Consider the following 25712-nt stretch of genomic DNA (forward strand, 5'->3'; position numbering starts at 1 on the left):
AAACGTGCGTGTCGTTTGTCAACAATAACGTTGCCACCACTGTAACCAGCAATTCGGTAGAAACTACTTATCTTGTGAACATTATTTATTTTTTATTCAATATTATTTCAATAAATCAATTTTTCTATAAACGTAAACTACTATCTTTCTTTTTGTAATTATTTAAAGTTTTCAACTATCTTTTTTATTTTACTGCTTAACATTTTTTGAATACAGACTATAGACAGGTATATTTACATATTGTAAAGGTATCACATTTGACTGAATGCGAGAATACGAGGTGGGGATGACCCCCGTTTTTACCGTGGGTAGACCTAACAATTACATGATCTTGCGTAATATCCTTAAGCGCTTAGCACATTAGATCAACTACTTAATTATAATTTCGGTGTTGTAACGGGCTTGCGGGAGGTGTTGGGAATGAGGGTTTAGTCCTGGTCTCCATCTCTCTCATCTTCACTCGAAGTTCCCGGTCAGAACCGGAATCAAGGACAACTGCTCTGTCAACTTCTTTGGCCCGGCCCCACTGACATCATACTCCTCACCAACAGTGATCGTAATGTCACTCTCACATCGGAAGTATACACGACTCCGCACTTGAAAATTGTCATCGCACAAATACCGCACAAGAAAATGTCTATCTTCACGCACACCAGAACGCCTAGTCATTGTTTTATGAATATCACAGAATATACCTGTATATATCTTTTCAGGGCAACACTTAGTTTAAAACTGAATAAAACCCGTGGGATGTGAAGAATCATACAATTTTAATTATGAGTACCTTTTTCCTTTGAGTTTTGATTAGGAGAACTGATTTTCCCTTGAACATTTAATTGTGAGCATGTGTTTTTATAAGGCTACAACTAGTCGGTCTACAGAGCTGGTTAAAATCAATTTTCCGAACAAATTATGAATTTTTTATCAAAACAATGGCGCTTGATACAGCAATTATAAGGAAGTGATTTTCCGTAATATGAGCGATTAAGCCACTTTTAAAATTTGAATGAATTTTTAACGGTTTGATAGGATAAAAAGATAATATATGCTATTGAAAAAAAGTATACATACCTGAATATTTATAAAGTAAAATATTTAATTTAAGTAAATACGTCTTATTAATTTTACATAATCGGGTTAGATTTTAAAATTTAATCTAATCGTATATCGATATATCAATAAGTTAGTAAAGCATGATTTTTCAACCACTTGCGGGCATGGCTCATTTCAATTTGGATTGTACAGATAACAGCATTAAAAATATTACCCCAGTATTACCAAATAAACAGCAAATATTAAAAATAAATATTTACCTTCAAAATATGTGATTTTCTATAAAGGGATCATGATTATCTTTATGCATTTGTTCAACTTACATTTATGTTTAATGCATGTTACATATTTTTTTTAATCGAGGGCGATAACTCGTGTTCCTTTTCGATACTTTTTAACACCGATCGTTCAAACCGCGGGGGTGTTGTCAGTATGGGTGATTGAACCGCGGCGGCACGCGGTTTTTACCTGAGACAGGCGTTTAAACCGCGTTGCAATTTGGACAGCGGGGGTGCACGGAAAATACGGGATCCGCGTTGACGGTACTGTAATTTTTGATTTTTCAGTCGCTAAATCAGCTCAAACTTTATCCATTATCTTATTGCTTGTAGGTAAAGTTTTTAACACCTCAAAAAATTGCATATTATGAAGACACATAATCGATACTGTAGTTGATAAATTATTGTTCAGACTGGCCTATTTTTAGACGTTCAATATTAAAAAGGGGTTTACCACAAATAAAGTTTGCAAGTACTTCTATTGTACAAGCACATTTCAGACCCAGCGATTCTAACGTTTCGAAGAACAAAAACAAATAGTAAAGAAATTTGATTTGTGATGCTATCTAGGCCAAAGAAGAGGGACAATGAGATTATAACGAATCTTACATTCTAATCAACCATTCCCCATCAGGATGGAAACACCAAATATCTATCAAAAGAGGGATTTTTTTAAATACCTATACCACTCAGTCAACAACTAAATTTTACTTTTTGCTTTAATCTGGAAAGGCGAATGGGATGTCAGATTTATAGATTCAGTTACATTTGAGTCATATCGAAACTATCATGACGACTGAATAGCATTTATTCAGTTTTTGAATGTGCATAATTAAAAAAAAAGTTTATTTGTGACAATAAAACCCCTTTTCCAGTACACTGGTAGCAATGTTATTGTTGACGAACGACACGCACAATTATGATACACGAACGACACGCACGATACACGAACGATCACGCACGACACAGAAACGCTCACGCACGATACACGGGCGATGACTAACTTACTGAATGTTAACGATACACGAACAATAACGATAAATCACGCAAACAAACAATTATGCACCATTAAACACGCAAAATCAAAAATACTTTTTAAGATTAGAAATAAGGAAACGTATTGCTTTAATTTATACTACAATATGCTTGTGTTTTTTTTTTTTGTTTAGTTTTGTTTTTTTTTAAAGCGGCATATATACAGTAGCCATCCGCTGTTATATTTGTACACGTAAACAATATTATATAGGATTCAAACACAAATTATTCTTTTGCCTCCATAACGAACATAGTCTTATCATGACTTAAAAAAAATTAAAGAAATAAAGAACATGCATAAACTACAAAAAATTATACATCCGTGTTATTGTTTATGTAATCCGATTCCCTTATGTTTGATTTATTTATGCGAGATATAGGTCAATTTGTTACCTTGTTCAAAAGAATTTCGAGTTTTCACACCCCATATTTTCACAATTTACGGTACATAATTGATTTTATTCTATTTATTCTAAATTTTAAAGCGTCTAAATAAGTTGATTTTTCTTTCAAATGTTTATACAATGTACAATGTACCAGAGGAGAATGCATTCTCATTTTAAAAGGAAACTGGGGGATAGTTGTTTTGTTTTTAACGGGGGATGGGTAAGCTTTACCGCTTACATTCAATGTGTCTCTCTTGAAAATATTTTTAAAATTATGTGTCAAGATGCCATAGATGCAATAAGTGCTTGATTTAGGCTGATTACAAAAGTATGCAAAACTAACTCGACCAAACAAAGGATTGACTGAGTTGTTGAAATACTTATCTTAAAATGTATTTAACGACGAAAGAGATAATAGCTTAAAATAATCAGCACGGACAAGATACATAAAGATTACCAATTTTCAATGTTCTATAAAAAAAAGTTTTAAATTCACATTGTTGCATTGTTTAAATAAAAAACTACTTGTCGTTGATTTTAGAATAAATCCTGGCATTCCGTAAAAAAAAAAATTACAAAACGAAAAAAAAAACCCGCACAGTCATTCACGGTAAAAAAAAAACAACAAACCACTTTTTTTTCTGATACACGCACGATCCCGCACGTTAAACGAACGATCACCAACATTACACGAACTATTTAACACGATTGGCTTGTCAACAATAACGTTGTTACCACTGTATAACGGATAAACAAATCATATTTACGGTCGAAGATAGTTTGTATTTAAATTTGTCAATATTTTAAGATTCTGATATACATGCATGTTAAGTAGGAAATGATTAATTAGGTGCACCTCTTCCGAATTAAATCTGTTATTTCGGTTAATCTTTTAAATCAATATGACAATTCATGGAATTATTTACACAAACAAGACACAAACAAGAGAAGAAAGAAAACCCAACTAAATCAAAACTTTGTTACATTGAGCTACAGTTCAACTAATCTTAATCAATATATTACACCTTAAAATAAAACGTTTGCAAGACCAGGTTGAAATGGAACTTCAAGGCAGAACAGCACTTGTGACGGGCTTTGCTGGCGCCATTGGATCGGTGATTGCTAAATCTTTAGCGAACGCCGGATGTGACGTCATTGGGGTGGACAAAGTGAAACATGATATTGTACGGATGTCCATCGATGAAATAAAAGCAGAGTAAAGCAAATTTATTTTGAAATATTTAAACATAGACGGATTAAACGGATTAAGCTTTGGTTTTCTGCTTTAAAAGTTAAGATTTTGTTTTCCTAATCATAAGTGAATGATTATAAGACGGAATGCCAACATATCATTACACTCTATAAGCAATTTAAAACATTTCTTTGGGTTATATTTTCCCATTTTTTCCACAGAAGTAAACGAGATCTTAAATACTTCCAATGCGACCTTTTAAACAAAGAAGACATCCATAAGGTTTTCCAAGATCTGAAGTCTGGAGATGTTGACATTTTAGTTAATGCAGCTGGTATATATTCAATCTTTTTGACTCATCCATCCCATCCATCCATCCATCCATCCATCCATCCATCCATCCCTACCTCATTTATTTCTTTATCGGTCCATCTTTTTATTAAACTATCCTTTTGATAATCCATTCATCCTTTGATTCATCAACCCACCCAGCCAAAAATAATTTACCAAATCATTCAGTTATATTTCTACAGGTCGATTATCAATCAACAGGGTTGAAGATTTGTCTGATGATGTTTGGGATGAAGATATAGGCGTCAATTTGACTGCACCATTCGTATTGATAAAACTGGTTATTGGCTTAATGAAAGAAAAAGGTAAAATATTAAATTAAAAAAATATATGTATTCTATATTTATGTTTTCAACCTGTGTTATATTTAGAGACAAATTGCGTTACTCTTGCATTTAAATTGGGTGAAAGTGGTCTATTATTAAAAATGAGCGAACAATTGCCTCAGGTTATGTTCCGACCGTGCAACGGTAGAAGTAATAGTAACTACTTAACAGATAATATATGCAACAATAGAAGCAAAATTCGTCTTGTTGGTGTTCGGCTTTGTGCATAAATGTACCAGAAAAACGATTTTTATTTCTATTTATCAAAAATAAGAGGCAGTTTTTGTTTTATAAAATATAAATATATTTTTTTCCGTTTTTGCTGTTTTTTTCTAATTTCAGGTTGGGGAAGAATTATAAACATTTCTTCAAGTTTGGGAATAAAGGCAACAGGAAGTATATCAAGTTATATTGCCTCTAAGACTGGTCTTATTGGACTCACGAGGGTAAAACTTCATTTTTTTATAAATATTTTCTAAAAGCCCATTTACGTGCTGTTTTACTATTTTTTTAATGGAATTTTTGATGTAGAAAAATCCCCAGTCTGTTTCTTAAACATTTCCTAACAGCTTCTTTAATAGAGTAACTATGTAATAAAATTGTTTACCTCCAGGGGAAAAATTCTTGCCTGATTTTTGAAATCATGAAAAATCAAAGTACTGAAGTACTAACGGGAGTTGATTTTATCGATTTTCATTTATTTAAAAATGAACTTATCTTGCATGGCAATTAGAGTCTAGTCTGTATTTAAATTACGCACTTTTTCATATTATAGATTACTAAAACTTTTCCAGCAAAAATTTCGAGAAACCCCATACGAATCATGTGTAATATTTGAGGATATATTTCAAACTATGTATTAGTAATCGAAACAATTTTAAAAATTGTATGGATCCAAGCACTATTGACATCGAACTCTTTATACAATCTTGTTCAACTATACGCTCGGCTGTCTCCGTTAATCTCAGACAAGCAAGAGAGCCTCTCTGCTTGTCGGAGATTTACGGAGACAGCCGAGCGTTTGGTTGAACTAGACTGTATTAACCTCACTAAACTCTGGCGTAGGAATACATGAGACTACAAAAATATCTAAATTGTGTCGTATTATATAAAATCTGACTATTTTCAAAGTGTTTATAGATAAGTTTCCTTGATAAACAATGCTCCAGCATACATTACATCGAATTTTTCTATTATTTTCAAGAACTACGTCTTGTCAGCGGTGATGTTTTGTGCTTAGGTCCAAACACTGTTTCACTTTCGGTTTGCCAGAGTAACTGCATTGGATAGTTAATTAAAATCAACTCCCAAAAAACCAAATGAAAAATTAATATTAAAATGTTAGGAATTCATAAGTTTGGGAGAGTAGAAATGTTTTTTAATCATTTTTCACAAGTGTATATAAATCGTTAATTAGTTTACCCCGAAAAATATATTGGAGATATCAATTCTACTTATAGTTTGTCCCAAGATATTTATCATGATATGATGATAATGTGTGAACGAAGTTATCTTGGGAATTTTCACTTTCATCAATTTCAGTTGCACTTCTGTCACAGGTATGTGTATTGTTATTATAAATCATTCAAATATGCAGCATAAATATCTTGGGACAGATTATAGCATTGTTCGTGGAAAATTTCGGTTATCATGGCCAATGAAGAATATGTTTAAGGAAGAGAGAAAAAAAAATTCGAAGACATTCGGACTAGCGAACATAAATCTTAGTTAAAATGTTGATAGAAAATTTAAAGATTATTCAAAAATATTTTACCAAAAAATGCTTATTTTATATCATTGAAGTTTTCAGTTATTCTTTTGGCAAAGGAAAATGTAATTTCTCTCCAAGAGAATACTTTAATTATGGTTTATGGTTTCAACATCTATGACTTGATGTACTTTAAGTTTAAAAAGGACCTTGTGTATACACATCCTTATCGTGTTGTTCTAATACTTGCTATGGATTTATCATAAAGACAAATGTATAAGCGCATTTTCCCATCACGTCTATATGAAACCAACGGCAATATTAGACTTTGACCAATATTAAACTGTTAATAGAACAGATTTCAACATCTTTAAAACTGTTTATATAAAACGCATCAATAGTTCAGATTAATATAATCTTAACACAGAGGATCAGTCTGGCCTGATTTAGCAAAAAATGGTGGCATGCAAATATATCTGCTATGCATTAGTACGTTCTTAGTCAATCAAAAATAGGAACCCATTAATAGTTATCCGTTATTTATTGCCATATATATGTTTTCCATTGCTTTTTCACTTTTGACAAAGAAAAAATAATAAATATATGCACTGATCGCATATTGTGGATTCATTTAAATTCTTGGGGGCCAATGTTCGTTGATCGTGGGTTTTTTCTGCCTATTTGTGGGGATGTATTTCGTGGATGCGTCGTTCTTTAGTTTCAGTAACGATGATAACTCTTTCTAAATTTGTTTTCATTGAGGATGTAAATTCGTGGGAGAGGGATACCCACGAATACCACGAAAATTAAGCCACGACGAATGATTATAATTTCACACTATTCTTTTATGTTTACAGGCAGTTGCTGTAGAGTGTGCAGATAAAGGCGTGACATGTAACGCCATCTGTCCTACGGTTGTGGACACACCATGTAAATGCATTACGTCATTAACTGTTTGTTAATCGTGATCAAAAGTCAGTTTCTTTTTTTGTAATCATAGTAAGGTAACTTGATTCTTTGATATATCAAATGTTTGTCAATAGCTTCAATTCAGCCTTCATGATTCTACTTTCTCTAACAGTACATGTAATACAATGTGCCCATACCATTTGAAATATTAGACTTGGTCTTGTGTTGATTTTTTGTTCATTTTTTAAAATGATAATAGATATACCTTTCCAATCATTCATTTAAAATAGAAATCACATCACAAATCAACTTTTGCATTTGAAAAACGAACACAAGCATATTACAAACATGCTTTATTTTTTCAGTATGTCAGTATATGTTCCGTGTTTTGGTCGGATGGGGTATTTATCCTTTAAAACACCGTTTATTAGTGAGCGTATTTGATACATTAGACATACATTGTACAATGTATCACATTTTAATTTTTAATCTACCTTTAAGCAAGTTTCTTAAACTACATATGTAGGCATACAATACCACATATATTTCAAGTTCTGGTTTCTAATACATTATGAATTTTATTGCATCTGTAGTTATAACATCTTTTATGGAACACCAACAGAAAGCTACGGGAAAGAGCTACGAGGAAACAAAGGTACATTTTTAGAGTAACTTGCATCAAAATGTTTTACATATAGGTCTATGGGCACACGAATATTGCGGGTTTTTTGTTGTATCATACGATCTCAAATAATCGATATGAAGAGCATGTCTGAGAGAAAAACATGAAAATGGTCCAGAAGCTTTTGTAAGCTCTACGTGGTATATATGTATATAATTCATACAAAGTAACTTTTCTCATATGATAAAGGTATAAGTGCATGGGTCTGTTACCAAAAGAAGCACTACGGACTCCAAATGAAAACTGTAATTACACTGTTTTATTTTTTTTTGGGGGGGGGGGGGGGGGAATAAATGACACATCTGAAATGAATTCAAATTCTTAATTGTTTTTTTTTTGTTTTGTTTTGTTTTTTAAAGAACATGTAAATACTTATTAAACATGTAGTCAATACAACTGATCTTCCTTTAGACTAAGATCAAAAAAGTCATAGAATTGAAATTGTGCCCCATTGTATATGTTTGGTGGGCTATAAAGCTTAAGGTCAAGATCTAGTAAATGAAAGGTGTCTACAGGTTTAGGAAAATCAAGATATAAATTCTTTTAATGATGCTTCATAACAATATTTTTGTTTCATAGGGTGTACTGGGGCTTAAAATGTTGGTAAACACTATGGAAAATAATGTTTAAACAACCATTTTCTACCTTATATGAAGGGTAAAAGTAAGGAATCTCGGAGTTTTGTCCATTTTTGACTAATGACATATATCTGGAATGCCTACAGTCTCTCCAAAAATAGCATCAAACAAGCTTTTGACCTTCTCTCTAAAAAGATGTCAAATTGAGTATAGGTACAGGGATTAGTTTTCCCGTGATTAAATATAGAATGTCAAAATATTGTTTATTTTTCACATAATTCCTTTAAAGCCATAAAATACAGGAAAAGATTCATTAAATTGATTATGACGTCATAATGGTTCTAGCACCAAAAAGACACTCTAAAATCATTTGCTAGATCTTGACCTTAATTATAAATTTAAAAAAAATACAATCAATGTAAAAAATTAATACTAATCATCTTTAACATAGATGCAAAAGATATAATTAAGTTATAATGCAACAATCTTTTTGTAATGATGAAAGATAGCCCTGCATTTTTTTTATTACATGTACCAGCGTCCCTTAATTTGCAATTATATGTTTAAAAATATATTGTTGTCACTAAGAATAAAAACAATGGACGAAATGTTTAAAATTGTTTTAAACCTTGAAACATCATCGATCTTTAATATACAAAGCCAAATGAAAAAGTCTATGAACCTTTCTGAACTATTTAAAATAAAAAGATTCTGCATGGTTTTCTCTGAGACAATCTTTTTAATTTTACAAAACTGATAGTTAGATAATCATATTCGCTAAATTCATTATGCAGATAAATGACAGCAAACATTTTGCAAGACGTTAATGTACAATTCCATTTATGCACAACAGTAATAAAATTATGTTCTGTAAAATTTAATTATTGAATGCTCATTATCTTGACTTCGCCCATACAATTAGTAACTACAATACTAACTGTAATTATAAAAGTTTCCTCTTTGCTTAATTAGAGTTTTTTTTTTATTTTTAAAGTTTATTATTTTTTGTGTTTTCAAAGGAGGCGGCTAGACAGTCACACCCAACAAAACAGTTTACTACACCTGAACAGGTAAATATAGTACTTATGCACTTACAATCACGAGGTTTTCTTAATCACAAGAACAAAATAAAAGACACATTAAAAAAATAATCTTTTGCGAATGTTGTCATTGCCATTTAAAAACCACTTTTTTCTTCCTTTGATAAAAATCTGTGTCTAAAAAATATAGAAACGCATATTTATTTTAAATTAAAAGTTTCGAATTGTTTTATACACAGAAAGTTTAGTTTGTGGTTTAAATATAAATCTTTAACGCTAAAGACGGGTCTGATTGGTAACATGTCAACCTTTTTTTATTTAATTGACATTAGGATGGGAAATCTTAAACGATGTTTAAAAACCCGTTTTCTTTCACTGAGGACACTATATCACTATATAGCTATTGCATTTGATGACCCTAAGGGCTTTCCCAATTTTAAACCATTTCAATATTGAGAAAAAAAAATGATCAATAGAACAAAAGAAACAATCAATCAATTAATCAATTTAATTCATAATTATCTGCAATAATTCTTTACTTAATTCTTCATAAAGACCCCCCCAAAAAAACACCAAAAACCAAACCCCCCCCCCCAAAAAAAAAAAACAACAAAAAACAACACAACAAAACAACAAAAACAAAAACAACAAAAATCCCCACAAACATTGCTCTTTAACAATGTATCACCCACTTTATTCTTATTTCTCACCTTCCTGTTGTTAGAACCATTAACAGTTTTTCTTATGTTTTATATTCTTTTCTTTTAATAACCTGTTTACTGATTGATTTTTTTTCAATGAAGAATAGAGATGTTGAAACTTGCTTAATGTCGTTAGTTCATATTGAAGGGGGGGGGGGGTTGTTTTTTAATTTCAATAAAATAACTTACAACTTTAAGATTTAGTCGAAGGGAAATCGTCTGAATCATAAACCATAAACCAAGTTATTAGGCGGAAATACCTTAATTTTTAAGAAGAATTAGGTTTTGACTTTCTATATTCATTATTATGTTCAATAGTGAAGGGAGTGTCAAATCAAAATTGAAAAGAATATTGTTGATAACACACCAACAATGAAGTTGCATTGCTTAAAGATCGGTATTTTTTCCTATTTAGATAGCTGACTTAGTGGTGTTCCTTTGTTCCCCAGAAGGTCAGAATATGACTGGGACAGCTATTCCCATAGATGGCGGAATAACCATCGCCTAAAGACAATACGGCTGAAAGCGACACCTGTGTAATGTAGAAATGATATATACATACAATCACCATTTCGTGTACTTTTAATTAAAACCCGTACAATCTTCAATTCCAAATCAATGAATATAACTACCACAGTTATATAGTGTTATTAAATACATATGAAGTGTTTGCAATGGTGTTCACACATTCGATTAACGAATACTAATAAACTTTATCATAGACGACAGGACATAGTTTTTTGTTTGTTGTTCAAATATTGCTCACATTTGTAAAACATTTACACAGATCATCGAAAGATAGATATTTTTGATTGCCAACACTTTTTGTTTTCTTTCAAACTTTGTCAACTGGGATGCAACGGTAAAACAATGTGAACATGATGATGATAACATTAATTCATCTTTAGGATTTAACTCTGTTTAAAACAAATTACTTTAAAAAACTTAAATTAAATCTGCGTTCAGCATACGTTTGAAAAATAATCCTTCCACGGTCATTTAAAGGAAAGGTTATCACACAAGACATCGGACAACGAATACGATACTATTCGGACTAACTTAAGAAAAACCCCCAAATATGCCTGTTCCCAACAGTCTACTAAAATGTGAGAAAGGAAACTAAAAAGTGACCAAAAGTACACAAACCCTTAATTATTGCATATTTTTGTCATTAAAATTCAATTTTGAATTAATTCGCAATATTTTGAAAGTCTCACTACAACGATTTACATCTGTAAATCAATTGACGTTTAATATAAAAAAGGAGTGGGTTCCATGTCCTCAAAACTCTAGATGAGAACAAAACTCATGTTCAAGTATTAATAATCCCAAGCCCGAAGTCTACATAACTGTCACAGATTGGCCGTGCTGGTTGTCAGAAAGAATAACTAGTTGAATAATTAACTTCATTTTAATGTTCAATACATTTGTTTATCTTGTAATTTAAGTTTTACAAAGAAATATAGTTTTTGTATGTCACTTATTGGCTGGTCCGTAATGGCGGCCTCGGCGGGCTCAAAAAACCATCCGTCCGTGTATCTGTGTAAGACAGGCCAAAGTTGGTGAATCTTGACTGTTGAATAATTGAAGTTGACTGTTTATGGTGGTTCCATTTTTCTAAAGGCTGAGTTCCTTGAATACTGAATACTGCAATAATGGGATCTAAAAATAGTATACATTTCATAACTGTATATACCATACATTGGGGTTATATTCTATGCACGTTTTTCCACATACATATACATTACTTTACACATATATTTTACATGTAATTATATTATACATGCCAACTTTTACTCATGTTTTACTTATATATTTTTACACTTGTACTTTACACATACTATATACATTATACAAATAGCATGTTTACTTATACGCTGAATTCACGCAATTACTATCATGATACACACTTTTTACAATGTTTACGGAACATTGTTACTTTACAGTTACTTTGTATACTTTATAAACATTACCAGTTTTTATGTACTTAAACAATATGGTAAGTTTAAAACAACTCTATGGAACAAATGAACAAAAACACAAAAAAGGAACTTGGCTGTGATTGCAACTGAAATTAACAGTAAAAAAACTTGGAAATAAAACTCTCTTACCTCCGAAGTGGGAAGAACATGGTAAGAATATGCTCAGATGTAAATATTTTGTAGAACAAACTCTATTACAGGAGAGCATGTGCTTCTCAGGTGCCTGCTACGCCCAAACTTACTACACCCGCACGGGTATTTAAAATGCCTAACCAGTTGAGTGAGTTTTAGGTACTCAAATTAAATCTATGGACACCTGATGTTGATTAAAATATATATATACAGGTAAAAACTATGGCAAACAGTTTGGACATTAAATGTGACAATTACCAATATGCAGTCTTTAATCCGGAGATTGTTTATACCGCTAGTAAAACCCCAAAGGCATCAAAGTAAAGATGATTTACTTTATCAAGGTTGTGCCCAAATGATAAGAAAACTGAAAATAACAAACCACACTATTACCATTAAATCTCAAATAACAATACTCTAAAAATAATCATGCAGAATTGAGACAGTTATTGGTGACCATACTTTCTAATTTTAAACAGAAATTCTCTTCAAAATGAACAATTGGAACAGGATATACCCATAAAGTATAATATATAACTTTCTTACTTTAATGACTTATCAGGATGTAAACAGTATGCACGTAATATCAAAACACAATTTCACAATAAACATTTGCCACACAAAAACATATGTAGGAAAATACAGAAGTAATAAAGTTTACAGATGTATCAAAGATCCATAAATATGAAATGTATCAATATATTTTGAATACTTAGTAGTTATGTTAAAAGATAGGAAAAAAATGTATGAATTGTACAATTATGTACCGCGATAAGTTCATTCCGAATTTTCTCTTACTATTTAAATAGTTGCGTGGTGTTATATATTTGGACTAGTAAATAAACTATAATTACAAACTTATAATTAAGAAAATATCATGATTAACAATTACGCTGTGCATGGACAAACTCCACTACGATAAATCTTGCTATCAAAGAGACATGAAATGTAGGAATCGTGCTCGGAAGCACATGCTAAAATTAACGCAAAACGTGTGTACAATGTTTCTATATTATGAACGAAAAACACAAATCCGGACAAAATTTAAAATTATTCCGGAGACGGTACAACCAAAAACAATTAAAAGTTGCAAGAGAAAAAGTTTGAATCTGTGTATAGTATCCAGAAACGTGGGTGTGAACACTCGAAAGAGTACATTGTATTTGTATGATGCTTACGAAGAGTACTTCTACCTCACCAAATGTTCTGTCCATCTGTACGTAGATTTTAAGTGATTCTTCTTTCAAGCAATTCGGTGTTTAAGATATTGATTTCTACGAAAGCTCAGAGGGCTCATTTGAGATTCGAGATTTGAAATACTAGATTCGAAATACGAGAATCAAGATTCGACGTTCTAAATTCAGTGTTTAAATTAACAATCAAATTAAAGATCTGGAAATGTTTTAAAGAACAAACATGATAAGTATATTTGTGTCTATATAGGTTTATAGATGCACCAGGACACTTTTAATTAGTTTATGAATACAAAACATTTGAAAAAAGTCTATAACTTTAAAGCACGCAGTGGATAAAAAAGTAACGCAAGTCGAACTCAATGAGTAATAATTGCTTTGTTAAATTAATCGTACAATTGGATCTGCGTTAAAAACTTCCGTTTTCTCTTTTTTTTCGTTTTATTTATTGGAACTTTAAATAACAAATTTATACGGATCATAATGGTCAGAATTAGAATAATACGTAAATATACCTTGTGAAAAAAGTAAAACTAGTCATAATTTATCTATAAGGGCATCTTTATGCAACTACACAGAGAAATTGAAATTATAATTTAATAGTTGTTTATCATTATTACTTGCTGTTGTTTAGGACATTACCAAAACCTTCTAACCCCTCCTCACAGAAATTGAAATGCATTGCCAAGCAAAGACAAGCAATTAGTCAATAAAATCAACCATTTTATGCAAGTGCGTTATTGTCTTTGGCACTGCAGATCAAAAAACAAAAAAACATCTCATATTGCATGTATGTCTATCCATAAGCAATACGGGCGCTATCTATTTTAAATGCTTTATAAAAGAGTAATTGACCACTAGTACTTTATAAAAAAATTTAACACATTACCTGTGTTTTATTAAGTAAGCAAAACATTACTAAGTTTTTCTGATTACTTTGCACTTTAAAAGGATATGTATTCGGCATCAATGACAGGGGTGTAAAACATTATTTTTTATACAGCGACGACCCTCCGCTACAAAAGTGGGTCAGGGGCCACTCAAGATACAGTGTTGCAACTGCACAGATAGTTTTTTAAAATTCTTTTTTGCTATATTGGATCAGGTAAGACTAAATATTTTATTGTTGTTACAGCTTAATTTTTTTTATAAATGTTATAACATCTAACAATGGTGGTGTTAACTTTCGGAAAGGAATCATTCTAGGGGTATTATGAGATGATCAATTACCGACAAAGGGGGCAGGTCAAATCCAACAAAGCCTGACAACTTTATGATAGTATTCATCATGATCATCTCATTGTTCCTGTTATATTTATTTTTTGATCTTCAGCAATGATACATTTTAATCTAAATCATGTTGATGATATACATCGGACTATACATTAACAGATCGATTCACATTGTTATCCCAGACAAAAATATTAAACATCGAAGAATATTTTCTATAAGGAATGAATTCAATATTTATTTGTTTTATACGACATAAAATGATTTGGGGCAGTTTAAAACCATTTTATATCGTATAAAACTAATAAATATTGTATTCATTGCTTATAATTTAATTTTTTACTCTTCATTGTAGATAAAAACGGCCATTGGAAATTTAAAATGACGTAAAATTGTACAAAATTCAAATGTAACGTCAGCCGTATTGATACATTTTTGACGTTAGTCTTACTATGACGTAGGCAACTTTCTTTATACGATATAAAATAATGTTTAAGCCAATCAGAAAGCGCGTTACAACCATAATTAAATTATTAAAAAATACATTCAGTCTGATGGCTTAAACATGTTTTCACAAATTTAGAATACGTATAAGGACTGGAAATGTCTGCCAGTGCTGTTAACTAAATAAATGATGTTGGTTGAAATTAAGTGACATTCCTAAATGAACTTTTAAATCATTTTATATGTGACAATGATATATTTTAAAATGAGAGTCAATGAAAACTTCGGAGATAACCTGTTCAACTTTTTTTAATTTCAATTCACCATGTGTTTCACACGTGTGCATTTGCACAAATATGCTATTCTATGCATAACGAACTTTTAACGGAATTTATACTGTTTCATTTTTTTAATGTTTAATAGTAAGGCAGCATTGAAACTTAGATTTTCATCAACACACAATGACAGAATTTTACAAAATACGCAAACCCAAATCAAAGTTTCATGGAACATATATTTGAAATGTCTAAGTCTAATACATTACGATATATAATCTTTATGTTTCCTTTCCATATGAACAGAAATTTTAAGAGTTTAATAACACATAACTTTTTGATGAATTTGTTCATCAAAATGATTTCAAAATTAAGATATCAGTGAAAGGTACGGGTAAAGAGAATGACACTAGTTGAAAACAAAATGCGGGTTTTTTTTCTTAAAAATGATATATGCATATATCATAGATGTTTTATTAAAAAAAAGTATTGGCAAAAGGATGAAAAATGAAGGTTGTCAGAAAGTTTTGAACCAATGCTATTTGCAGTGTTATGAATATCCTGTGACTTTTCTTTGTACACATTCCACCAATTACTTTGGTTTTCACATCTTCGAAAAGATAATGATTTATCATAATATCATAATTCACTGCATAATTGTCGTAAAAATCATTTCAGTTACTATTTTACTAATTTGAAATAAATACAACTCCATTAAAACAATTTTTTCTTAAAATGCAACATGCCGTTTGCCTATACATGCAACAAGGTATATTTTGCAAAAGAAATAAAAAAACACTCCGCACATTTTTTTTGTCAGTTGTGTTTAATGTAATACTTTTTTGGATTTTACCGCATGTATAATTGCTTGGAGAAAATTGCTGCTCAGGAAGGAATAGAATCGTCACACCAAAATACATTTTATTATGATCGATAAAATCTTCTTTCAAGTTTGATAAAAGCTTATTGCTGATTTTGATTATTTAGTTCCGGGTCTTTAAGGATTAAGGGGCTGGTACTGCTTTTGTTATACATGTACTTGAAAATAATATTTTTTTTGTATCATTATTATTTTCGACTGATTCGAGTTACATGTAATATGTTTAATAATCTTCAAATCACGAGACGCACAGTTTATATTTTCTGGGTGAAATATTGGTTAGATCAATAACAACATACTAATATTAAAACTCCAGAAAACTTTAAATTTGAAGAAAAAAAACCTGTCAGCTTTTGTCTAAAATTGCTTAAGTCGGGTCTTTTACTGTGATTATTTCAAGCCAAAACAATACATGAGACTTTATCCTACCTGCGTGAAGACTGTACCATTTAATTCCATACTTTTAGGTTGACAGGATAAAGTTGAAATGACTTTAGAAGGGAAAACAGCGCTTGTAGTCGGTTTTGCTGGTGCAATCGGACCATCAATCGCCACTTCTTTGGCAAACGCCGGTTGTGACATCATTGGAGTTGACAAAGCAAAACAGGATAGTGTTCAGATTTCAAACGATAAGATAAAGAAAAGTAGGTTGATATTTTTTTCCCTTTAAATTGCAATTAATTTGTTAGATTTTTGTTTTACCTTTTTTGACAAATATTAAACGTTACTGTAATCTTTTTTTTCATTCACAAACTAGACAAAAAATGTTAAAATAGAATAAATGTCTCTTGATGTTTTTCTTTTTTATTAGAAATAAATGATTTCTGTCCTTTTGTTTTCTAGTTATAGGAAAAACAATTTTGCTTGGCGACATATCCTCCTTTCAAATATGTATTTTTAAGAGCTTTTTCAGATACCTTTTGTAACTTGCATTTCAGGGGTAAACATGATGTTACATTTTTTGAATGCGACCTTATAAAAAAAGAAGATTTCCAAAGGGTTTTCCAAGAACTTAAGTCTAGAGATGTTGATGGCATAGTTAATACAGCTGGTATATACATACCTTATATATGGGTACTCAGTTTCAATCATTTTCCAGTGCATCAATATTCGTACATTTAGTGAATATCAAACACCCATTAATGCATAAATTCAATACTTATTGTTCTAACAATACAATATATTATTTGACATTGCGATTGGAACGATTGTTTGGTTCGTGTGAGCAGAGTCAACAATGAAATCTATCAAAGCAGGAATTCAACGGACATTGATGAAACCACAGTAGAAATCACATGCCTAAATGTTGATTTATTCGTTCTTTGGATTATGCTTTATTATATTGATATTTTTTCAAAGATTTGTATTTTGTTTTTAGCTTTTATTGTCTGTATGCATGTCTGTTCGTCACTGCATTTGCTAGACTAAGTATACATCCATTAGTCTATCGGTTTATTATTCATCTAAATATTTTAGGTCGCCTTTCCGTCAGCAAGATTGAAGAACTTCCGGATGACAACTGGGAGGACGATATCACGGTCAACTTGACTGCTTCGTTTATGGTTATTAAACAAATGCTGGGCTCAATGAAAGAGAAGGGTAACGAATAAGTAAATTGTTGAAACTATTGCTTTAAAATGAATGAATTATTGGGGTTTTTGTTTGGTGTCGCAAATGATCATGTCTGATGGAAACGAATCTACCCTATCCTATTAAGTTTCTTTGTTTGTTTTGGATTCTATAAGCTCACTATTTATGGACACCTAAAACAAACTGTTTTACAATTATTCATTATGCTCTTTCAAAACTATTTTATATGCCTTCTTTTCAATTCTTTAAAGCGTATTAAATGCAAATAACTGAAGAACCGAACGTCTATTCACCATTGTTTTCATTTCTCTATTCTTTTCATATCTATGATTGACAGGATGGGGGAGAATATTAATATATCTTCTACCTGTTGACTTGTGGCTGTACGAAACGTATCCAGCTACATCGCTTCTAAGTCTGGTTAAATTGGACTAACACGGGTATTAGGTAATTTGTTCTCTATATTGTATGTCACATTCTTTATTAAACGTTATGATATCTTTCTACTTAAGAAAGCCACCTTTCTTTAGTTCGAAAACATGCATCATTTACATTCAAGTAATATAATAATATATTATAGATGTACAATACAAAATGAATAAGACTTAATCAAACAGTTATTTTACAATTAAGTTTTAAACTAATATTTTGATTTCAAAATGAACTGATTTGTATTTGGTGCGAACAATGATGTATTAGTAAGTTGTCGTTAACTGCTAATATATAATTCATATTACATGCATACAAGTGCCAAAATAAGTATACGCATATTAACATTTCATGTTTTCCTGCAAGGCGTAGCTATGGTGAATATTAATGAAATACAAACCAACGTTAATTTCTTATCCAACTATTAATATTTAATTTTGATATGATATTTTTGTTAAAAAAAATAATAGGGACTCGGCAGTTACAGAGCCTTAGTTAAACTTCATCTTAAATAAGCTAAAACCTAGATCGTCTCACAGAAATGTCACTAAAACATGTTCCAAGATGTTAGTTAACGGTAAATTATTTGTACTGAATGAATTTGAAACATCCGACAGAGTTAATCGGGTTTAGTTCTAATAGAAACCAGAAAAGTATGATTATAGTTAATATTCTTTGCAAACATAATAGCGAGCGCAGCTCGCCGCCGACGAGCGAAGCGAGCTCTAAGAACCAGTGTGCGCGGGAAAAAAAACGAGCTAACCTACAGTTCATCAAACAAAATTTTTTGTCTACGTCCCATAATGCTCTTTAATGTATTCACCCGTGCTGCTATGCCAAAAATGGCCGACTTTTAACTCGTTATTTATAATTACAGTGACTTAAAGTTTGAAGACAGGTTTTAAGTACCGCATATGGTTTGGCGAGACTCAAAAGATTTGTTACATGCTTCCATACCTCCGTATTGAGTCGAGAAACGTAAACAAAGACGAATAAAGTCATGGATGACGTCACAGTGCACTCGCGCTATATTTCCCGCGATAAATTTAGAGATGGATCAAACATCTGTAATGCGTGTACTAGCTATTTCAGTATAGACTGCGATACCTGTCTCATTGACGTATGATTTGTTTTTAATTTTTTTGATATATGGATTTTATGTATATATATCAGCAAGAGCCATACTTTACTGTCATACCGATCCATTTTTAAGCTTTTTTTGCCTGCATGAGTAGGGAGGAAATAAAGAATAGGACATTTTGAAATAAATAAAAAGGAAAAAAGGAAAAAATAAACGGTTTTAAAAAATTAAGTAGATATTGCATATAGTCAGACCATTAAATTTAAAAGTGGGAAATTACACACCTACAAACAGATACCGGGCTCTCTCTCTCTCTTTCTCTCTCTCTCTCTCTCTCTCTCTCTCTCTCTCTCTCTCTCGCTCTATCATAGCCATTAAAATTAGTACCTTAGGCATACTTATTGTAGAGCAATACTCTCTCAAAAATTCTTCGACGTTCGTTGATATCTAAAAAAAACTATAAGTAGACAATGATGCAAGGTGTGTGTAATTCTTGCTGCGCTCGCCAGAACAGTAGCACCGTAAAACATATTATTATAGTTTCTTATGGGCAATAGTACCTCTAAAGAATGATTTTGTGGTTATAGAGAAGTTCAAGCATACTTAATTTATGTACTGTAACAGAGTTATCAAACGTGATTATTAAATATTGAATATCAATCTTATTTCTGTTTGGCAGGCAGTGGCGTTGGAATGTGCTGAGTACGGAGTGACCTGTAACGCAATCTGTCCTACAACTGTCGACACTCCATGTAATTAATTTTTTTAATTCAAATTTATATTTACTTTGTCGCTTACTTTTATATTACCTTTCGTACAATGATTTTGCTATCTTTCAAAATTTGTCTGAACGGGTGTTTCATATTCCTTTGTGACAAATACAAACGTTATGCCAAAAAAGAGATTTATATTTTTTTCTTTTCAATCACAGATAATGATGTTTGATGTTTGGGGGGTGGGAGGGGGGTATAGAACAATGAATTCCGTCATCGTTTGTTAGATATCTTTGTTTAATTAACGGGGACTGAGTTACGATATAAAAAATATGTACAGAAACTAGTTTACGATTTAACGCTATTCAAATGAAAATAGGAATCTTATTTTTAACAATATTACGTTGGGAAAAAAATCAGAACACTTATAACAAACAAAACTGACCCTGTTTTATTTTACTAATATAATCTTTGAAACACCTGTTATGCCAAATTCAGATTACTTGACACAAACAAATGGCATTTTTTAATTCAAATGAAGAATAATAGGTGTTTACACAGGATGAAGCTCTGCCATTCAGTCAACTGAATGGTCTGGAAAGGTGACTGAATGGCACAGATATGCCATTCAGTCACCTTTCAGTTACCTTTCTGTCACCTTTCAATAGACTGAATGGCAGAGATTCATCCTATGTTAAACGTATCTATTGTGTATCAATCAGTTCAAGTTTGATTAAAATTCATCACTGCTTTTATTTGTTGTACATGTATGATACTGCATACAGGGAAATTTGCCCATGCTTTTTTATCACCTCTGTCTTAATTGTCTGCGAGCAAATTCTAAACTTTGTGAATTCAGATTTACTTATAAATAATTTTGTTCCAAAACAGTTTTTATCATATACAGTGTACTGTTAAAAATTCAAAAGAGAACCAATCCCTTTAGGAGTTTAGAATACCTAAATAAAAGAAAAAAAATATATGCTTAAAAAATGATAGACAAAATATAACTGACTATTTCCGTTTGTATTTTGAAAACTCATTTGTATTGTTTAAGTTATATATATGTATTCTGTAACTTTTACTTAAATACTATCATTGTGCATTGTATAATTTTCATTTTTATTCTATTATTTTTCATTTGCATCGCACAATATTCATTTGCATTGAATAATTTTCTTTTTGTATTTTATCATTATTCTTTCTACTGTATAAAAAAAATTATATTGTATAAATTCTAAATGTATTGTAAAAATTCATTAATATGGTAAGCCAGTTCATTATAATTCTATATTTTTTTGTATTTTAGCTAAAGAATTTTTTTTTACTCAGTTATATTAAACCCTATACAATTGTTCGTAAAAAAAAGTTAAAAATAAAATCCACAAAATGCAATGCAAGTGAATCACTTTACAATACAAATGAACTGTATCTTACGACATAAATAAAACTTAAACAATGAAAAAATATAGAATAAGAGTTGATATAATACAATACAAGTCTAAAATGATGCAATGCAAATGAAAAATAATCAAATACTATTTCAATAAAAGTTATATATAACAAACAAATCATACAAAACACATTTATTGGAATTTATACAATACAACTGGAGAGGATCTATCGACTATTGCAAAGTTTGGCATGCCATACAATGAATATTCATTTCAATTTAATTATTTTCAGTTATAGCCCCTTTCATTAAAGAAAAAGAGGCATCCACTGGGTTAAGCGCCGAAAAAATTAAGGTAAGTTGTCATGTCAGTACATATCGCAGGACTACGTGATTAACCTATGTTCCTATGCTTTAAATTGGTTATTTACGCGTGTGCAAATTTACACTAGTAGCGTAGTAAGTTTGAAATCTCGTTAATCACCCCTGTGCATATTGGTAAAAAATCAGAACCTGTATATTTAATACATTGTATTGTTGTTTGACTTCATAAAATGCGTACTTTACCAAAAACAAAAATAACAATTTTTACAGTATCATTAAAACTAAGATACTCTCTAAATTGATAATATAGTTTATAAGTGCATAATATTTAAACAAAATGCTTTTTTTGTTATTTATTCGGGATATGAAGGTAGTGATATTGCAGGAAAAATACATAACCAGCGTTAGCGTGTTATGTAATTTTTTTCCTGCAATGATCGCTACCTTCATAACCAGCATGAATCATCAAAGAAAGCATTTTATTGTTTATATTAACATCTTTCTTTAACTAATTAATAAACAGATTATAAAAAGTGAGTTAAATTCACTAAATAACTGTTAATGTACGAAAGTACGTTAGCTAAAAGAAACAGCCGAGTCGTCTCCTGTGAGACTTTGAGTCTGGCATCGTCATGATTATTTCGTGCAGTCCGGGATTTTACTAAGGTCGCTGTAGGTTCAGATCAATCGATAAACAGGGCGTGTCAATTTTAGTCCTGTCACTTTCAGCCGCTGTAGATTTCGACCAATCGATAAATAGGGCGTGTAGATTTCAGTCAGGCTGTTTCTATAGAGCTATGAATTAAATATAGGTTTCCGTAAGAAATAGAGGAAATTATGTTTGGTAGATGTAAATATAGAATATATAAATGGAATTAAATTTAATGTGTCATGACATAGCACATCCAACATAACAGTCTAATTCTTACTGAATCGTTAAAATCAGTAAATAACAGTTGTGCAGGAACTCAAATGCAAATAAACAATCCATTTAAATATGATAAAGTTACATCATATTTCATAATTGAAATAAAAAAAAATTTGGATGAAAAATATATAATATTCAGTACTGATCAGACCCAACCTAACAGAAAGTAAACCCCAACTAAACTTTCTGTGTTTACTTCGGGTTAACTAGAGTGGACCCAGAGTAAACCCAGAGTAAACCCCAAGTAAATCCAGAGTGGACACAGACAGTAAACCCCGATCAGAAGTATACCCTGAAAACAGACGCTAACTGTGTATTCGGAATACGCAAGGGGCAGGAATTACAGGCAGAAGGATGGTAAGATAAAACATGTGTCTGCTTCACACTTCAGTGCGTACAGTGGACCACAAAAGCAATTTCCAAGTAAACCCAAAATAAACCCCAAGTAAACCCCGAGTGGAGCCAAATTTTCTAAAAGTAATCCCAGAGTAAACCCCTAGTATACCCCAAAAGTAAACCCAGGGTTTAGTTGGGGTTTACTCTGGTGTTAGGTTGGGTCTGATCGGTACTGTATTTAAGCACGATTTTATTCATTTATTCACATTTTTATTGACCAATGATGCATATCTAGCTCCAATGGTAATTGTTTTGATTTGTTATTTCGTATTTATAAAGGATGCAGCAAGGTTAGCACATCCAACATAACAGTTCACCGAAGTAGATCAGGTAGCTATGAACTAACACAAATAGGATTTTTGGGTAAACTCTAAATGATAAAAAGTTTTTTTTTTAAAGTATCTTAGATGTGACGTGTTCAGTCTATATAAACCTGGAACAAAGGCGTTTAGGTCAGTAAAGATACTTTATCAGCGTCAAGATTGTAAACATATAGCTAATAAAACAGCCAATCTTAATAAAAAGTATATATAGACTAATACAAATAGAGCGAGCACAAGTGATCAAATAGACAGAAAGTTATTATTTTTTTTTTCATTTGGTAATTAATCTCAAAAGCTATGAAAACAAACTAGAAGTAGCTCTATTCAATTTCACTTTAACTTGCATTTGTTCCTGACCGCTCTATATTTTGACCCTACTTACAATTGTATTTGGTCGTCTAAATGATATAAAACATTAGCAGCATATATTCCACCTAAATATAAATTTTTATTTCCCCACCATTTTATTTACAACACTGACATATGTTAACTTACAATTCGATTTCTAGATTGCTGACTTGGTGCTGTTCCTTCGTTCCCCAGCAGAAAAAACATGACAGGAACAGCTATTGCTATTGATGGGGGAATCACAGTCTCCTGAACAGAGGAACAGAGATAGGCGAGATAAAAGTTAAAGCAGAATGGAGGAACACATACATGTAGACAGGCAGACATGCTCTCTAAAATAAAAATGATTCTGTTGTTTTTTGTTTGTTTGTTTGTTTTTTATTTTCAAATAGTTTGAACAATTGTGTTTTGTTACTACCAAACTATGTGAACTTATATACTTCTGGTTTATAAATTGTAGTCTTTAAGTCTTCAATATGTCATGTGTATCAATCAAGTGAATGCAAGAAAACACAATTTATGCTTACAAATTTATTTCTATTGCCCATGAAATATGTTTGTTTATTGAGCAAAAATACAAAGTAACGACTTCTTTTTAAGTCATGACGGTTTTTAGAAGAAAAAAAAGTTTCTAATTGTAATGTTTTAGAATTGAAACCTGCTAATGTTTTTTTTTTTATAATTTAGATAATTGTTTACAATTACCTAGAAAAGGCATGTGCGATTTTTTGTTTAAATAAACTGGATTCATTTAACCGATTGATGCAAATTATTAGTCTTTTTTTAAAAAACGTGTATAAAAGCTTCGCTGAATATTCATTATTCAACTCCTTTACAATTATTGTCAGCTTTTATAAAACAAAAGTTTCCTTTACTTTTTTTTAAAAACAGTGCATTAGATAATGAAAGAACAGAATCAGACTTTATATAAAATATAAAAAAAAATATTCTTCTTTAAAAATTTATTTAAACAAATTCACGTATAAGCATAAACGCATTTTTTAGTCTGTTGACGTTAATAGTTTGAGTCTAACTACGTAAACAATCATAATAGATAAGCAAATTAAATGCACTGACTGTAAATGATGTACATAAAATTGTTAATAAATACAATGATAATAATTTTATTACTTTGCGTTGGTCTCATCTTGAATTATTTATTCTGTCACTGCTACATCAATAATCAATGGTGCACAATAAGTTCAAATAAAATTGGTCTTGTAGTTATCTTTTTATTTGTAATAAAGATTCTAAAAAAACCCCAAACAAACAGAATTGCAACGTAGATGAAATTTGCTATTTAAAACATGTACTGAGATTTGACGGGAATAAAGATGGCGTCAAGAAAAACATGTATTTCGCCTTTTTTTGTAGGGTCAGGTGTCATGTTTTGTTTGAAATGATAACCAGGACGTATGGCATTATTAACTAGAATTAATCCAATAAAAGCACACAATAACCTCACTCTTGATTCAAATGTGTTTTAAAAACACCTTAAATAATGCACAGACTGTAAATTATTGAAATTGAATACGGTTTTATTGATGCTAAAATATGTTCCTTTTTTTAAACACGTTTGTTTACGCATAGAAAGTATTAGTACAATTTGTTGGAATTGCATTAAAATGCTCTTCAGAATTATTTTTTACATTAATGTTCATTACATTTTTTTGTCTTTTTTCTTCCCCTCTCTCTCTCTCTCTTTCTTTCTTTTTCTCTCTTTCTATGAAAGACACTTTCCTGAAAGCTAAATTTAGGTTAATAAAATGATACTACTGAATATATGTACTTGTTCTACTCAAACAAACGGGT

The 25712-nt window shown here is 31.0% G+C and overlaps 1 protein-coding gene and 1 pseudogene across 1 annotated transcript; both read left to right on the forward strand.

Moving 5' to 3' along the window:
* The first annotated feature begins 1473 nt into the window (after positions 1 to 1473).
* LOC128171788 (D-beta-hydroxybutyrate dehydrogenase-like) lies at positions 1474 to 16952 on the forward strand. Its single transcript, XM_052837579.1, has 10 exons — positions 1474 to 1595; positions 3805 to 3968; positions 4166 to 4278; positions 4478 to 4600; positions 4964 to 5067; positions 7187 to 7259; positions 7832 to 7893; positions 9518 to 9568; positions 10655 to 14651; positions 16843 to 16952. Exons 2-9 carry the CDS (start codon positions 3811 to 3813, stop codon positions 10745 to 10747), a joined length of 777 nt encoding a protein of 258 aa, XP_052693539.1. The 5' UTR covers positions 1474 to 1595; positions 3805 to 3810; the 3' UTR covers positions 10748 to 14651; positions 16843 to 16952.
* LOC128171793 (D-beta-hydroxybutyrate dehydrogenase-like) lies at positions 16860 to 24807 on the forward strand (annotated as a pseudogene).
* The last annotated feature ends 905 nt before the right edge of the window (positions 24808 to 25712 follow it).

This window comes from Crassostrea angulata, chromosome 2 (assembly GCF_025612915.1).
Source record: "Crassostrea angulata isolate pt1a10 chromosome 2, ASM2561291v2, whole genome shotgun sequence".
Taxonomy (NCBI): Eukaryota; Metazoa; Mollusca; class Bivalvia; order Ostreida; family Ostreidae; genus Magallana; species Magallana angulata.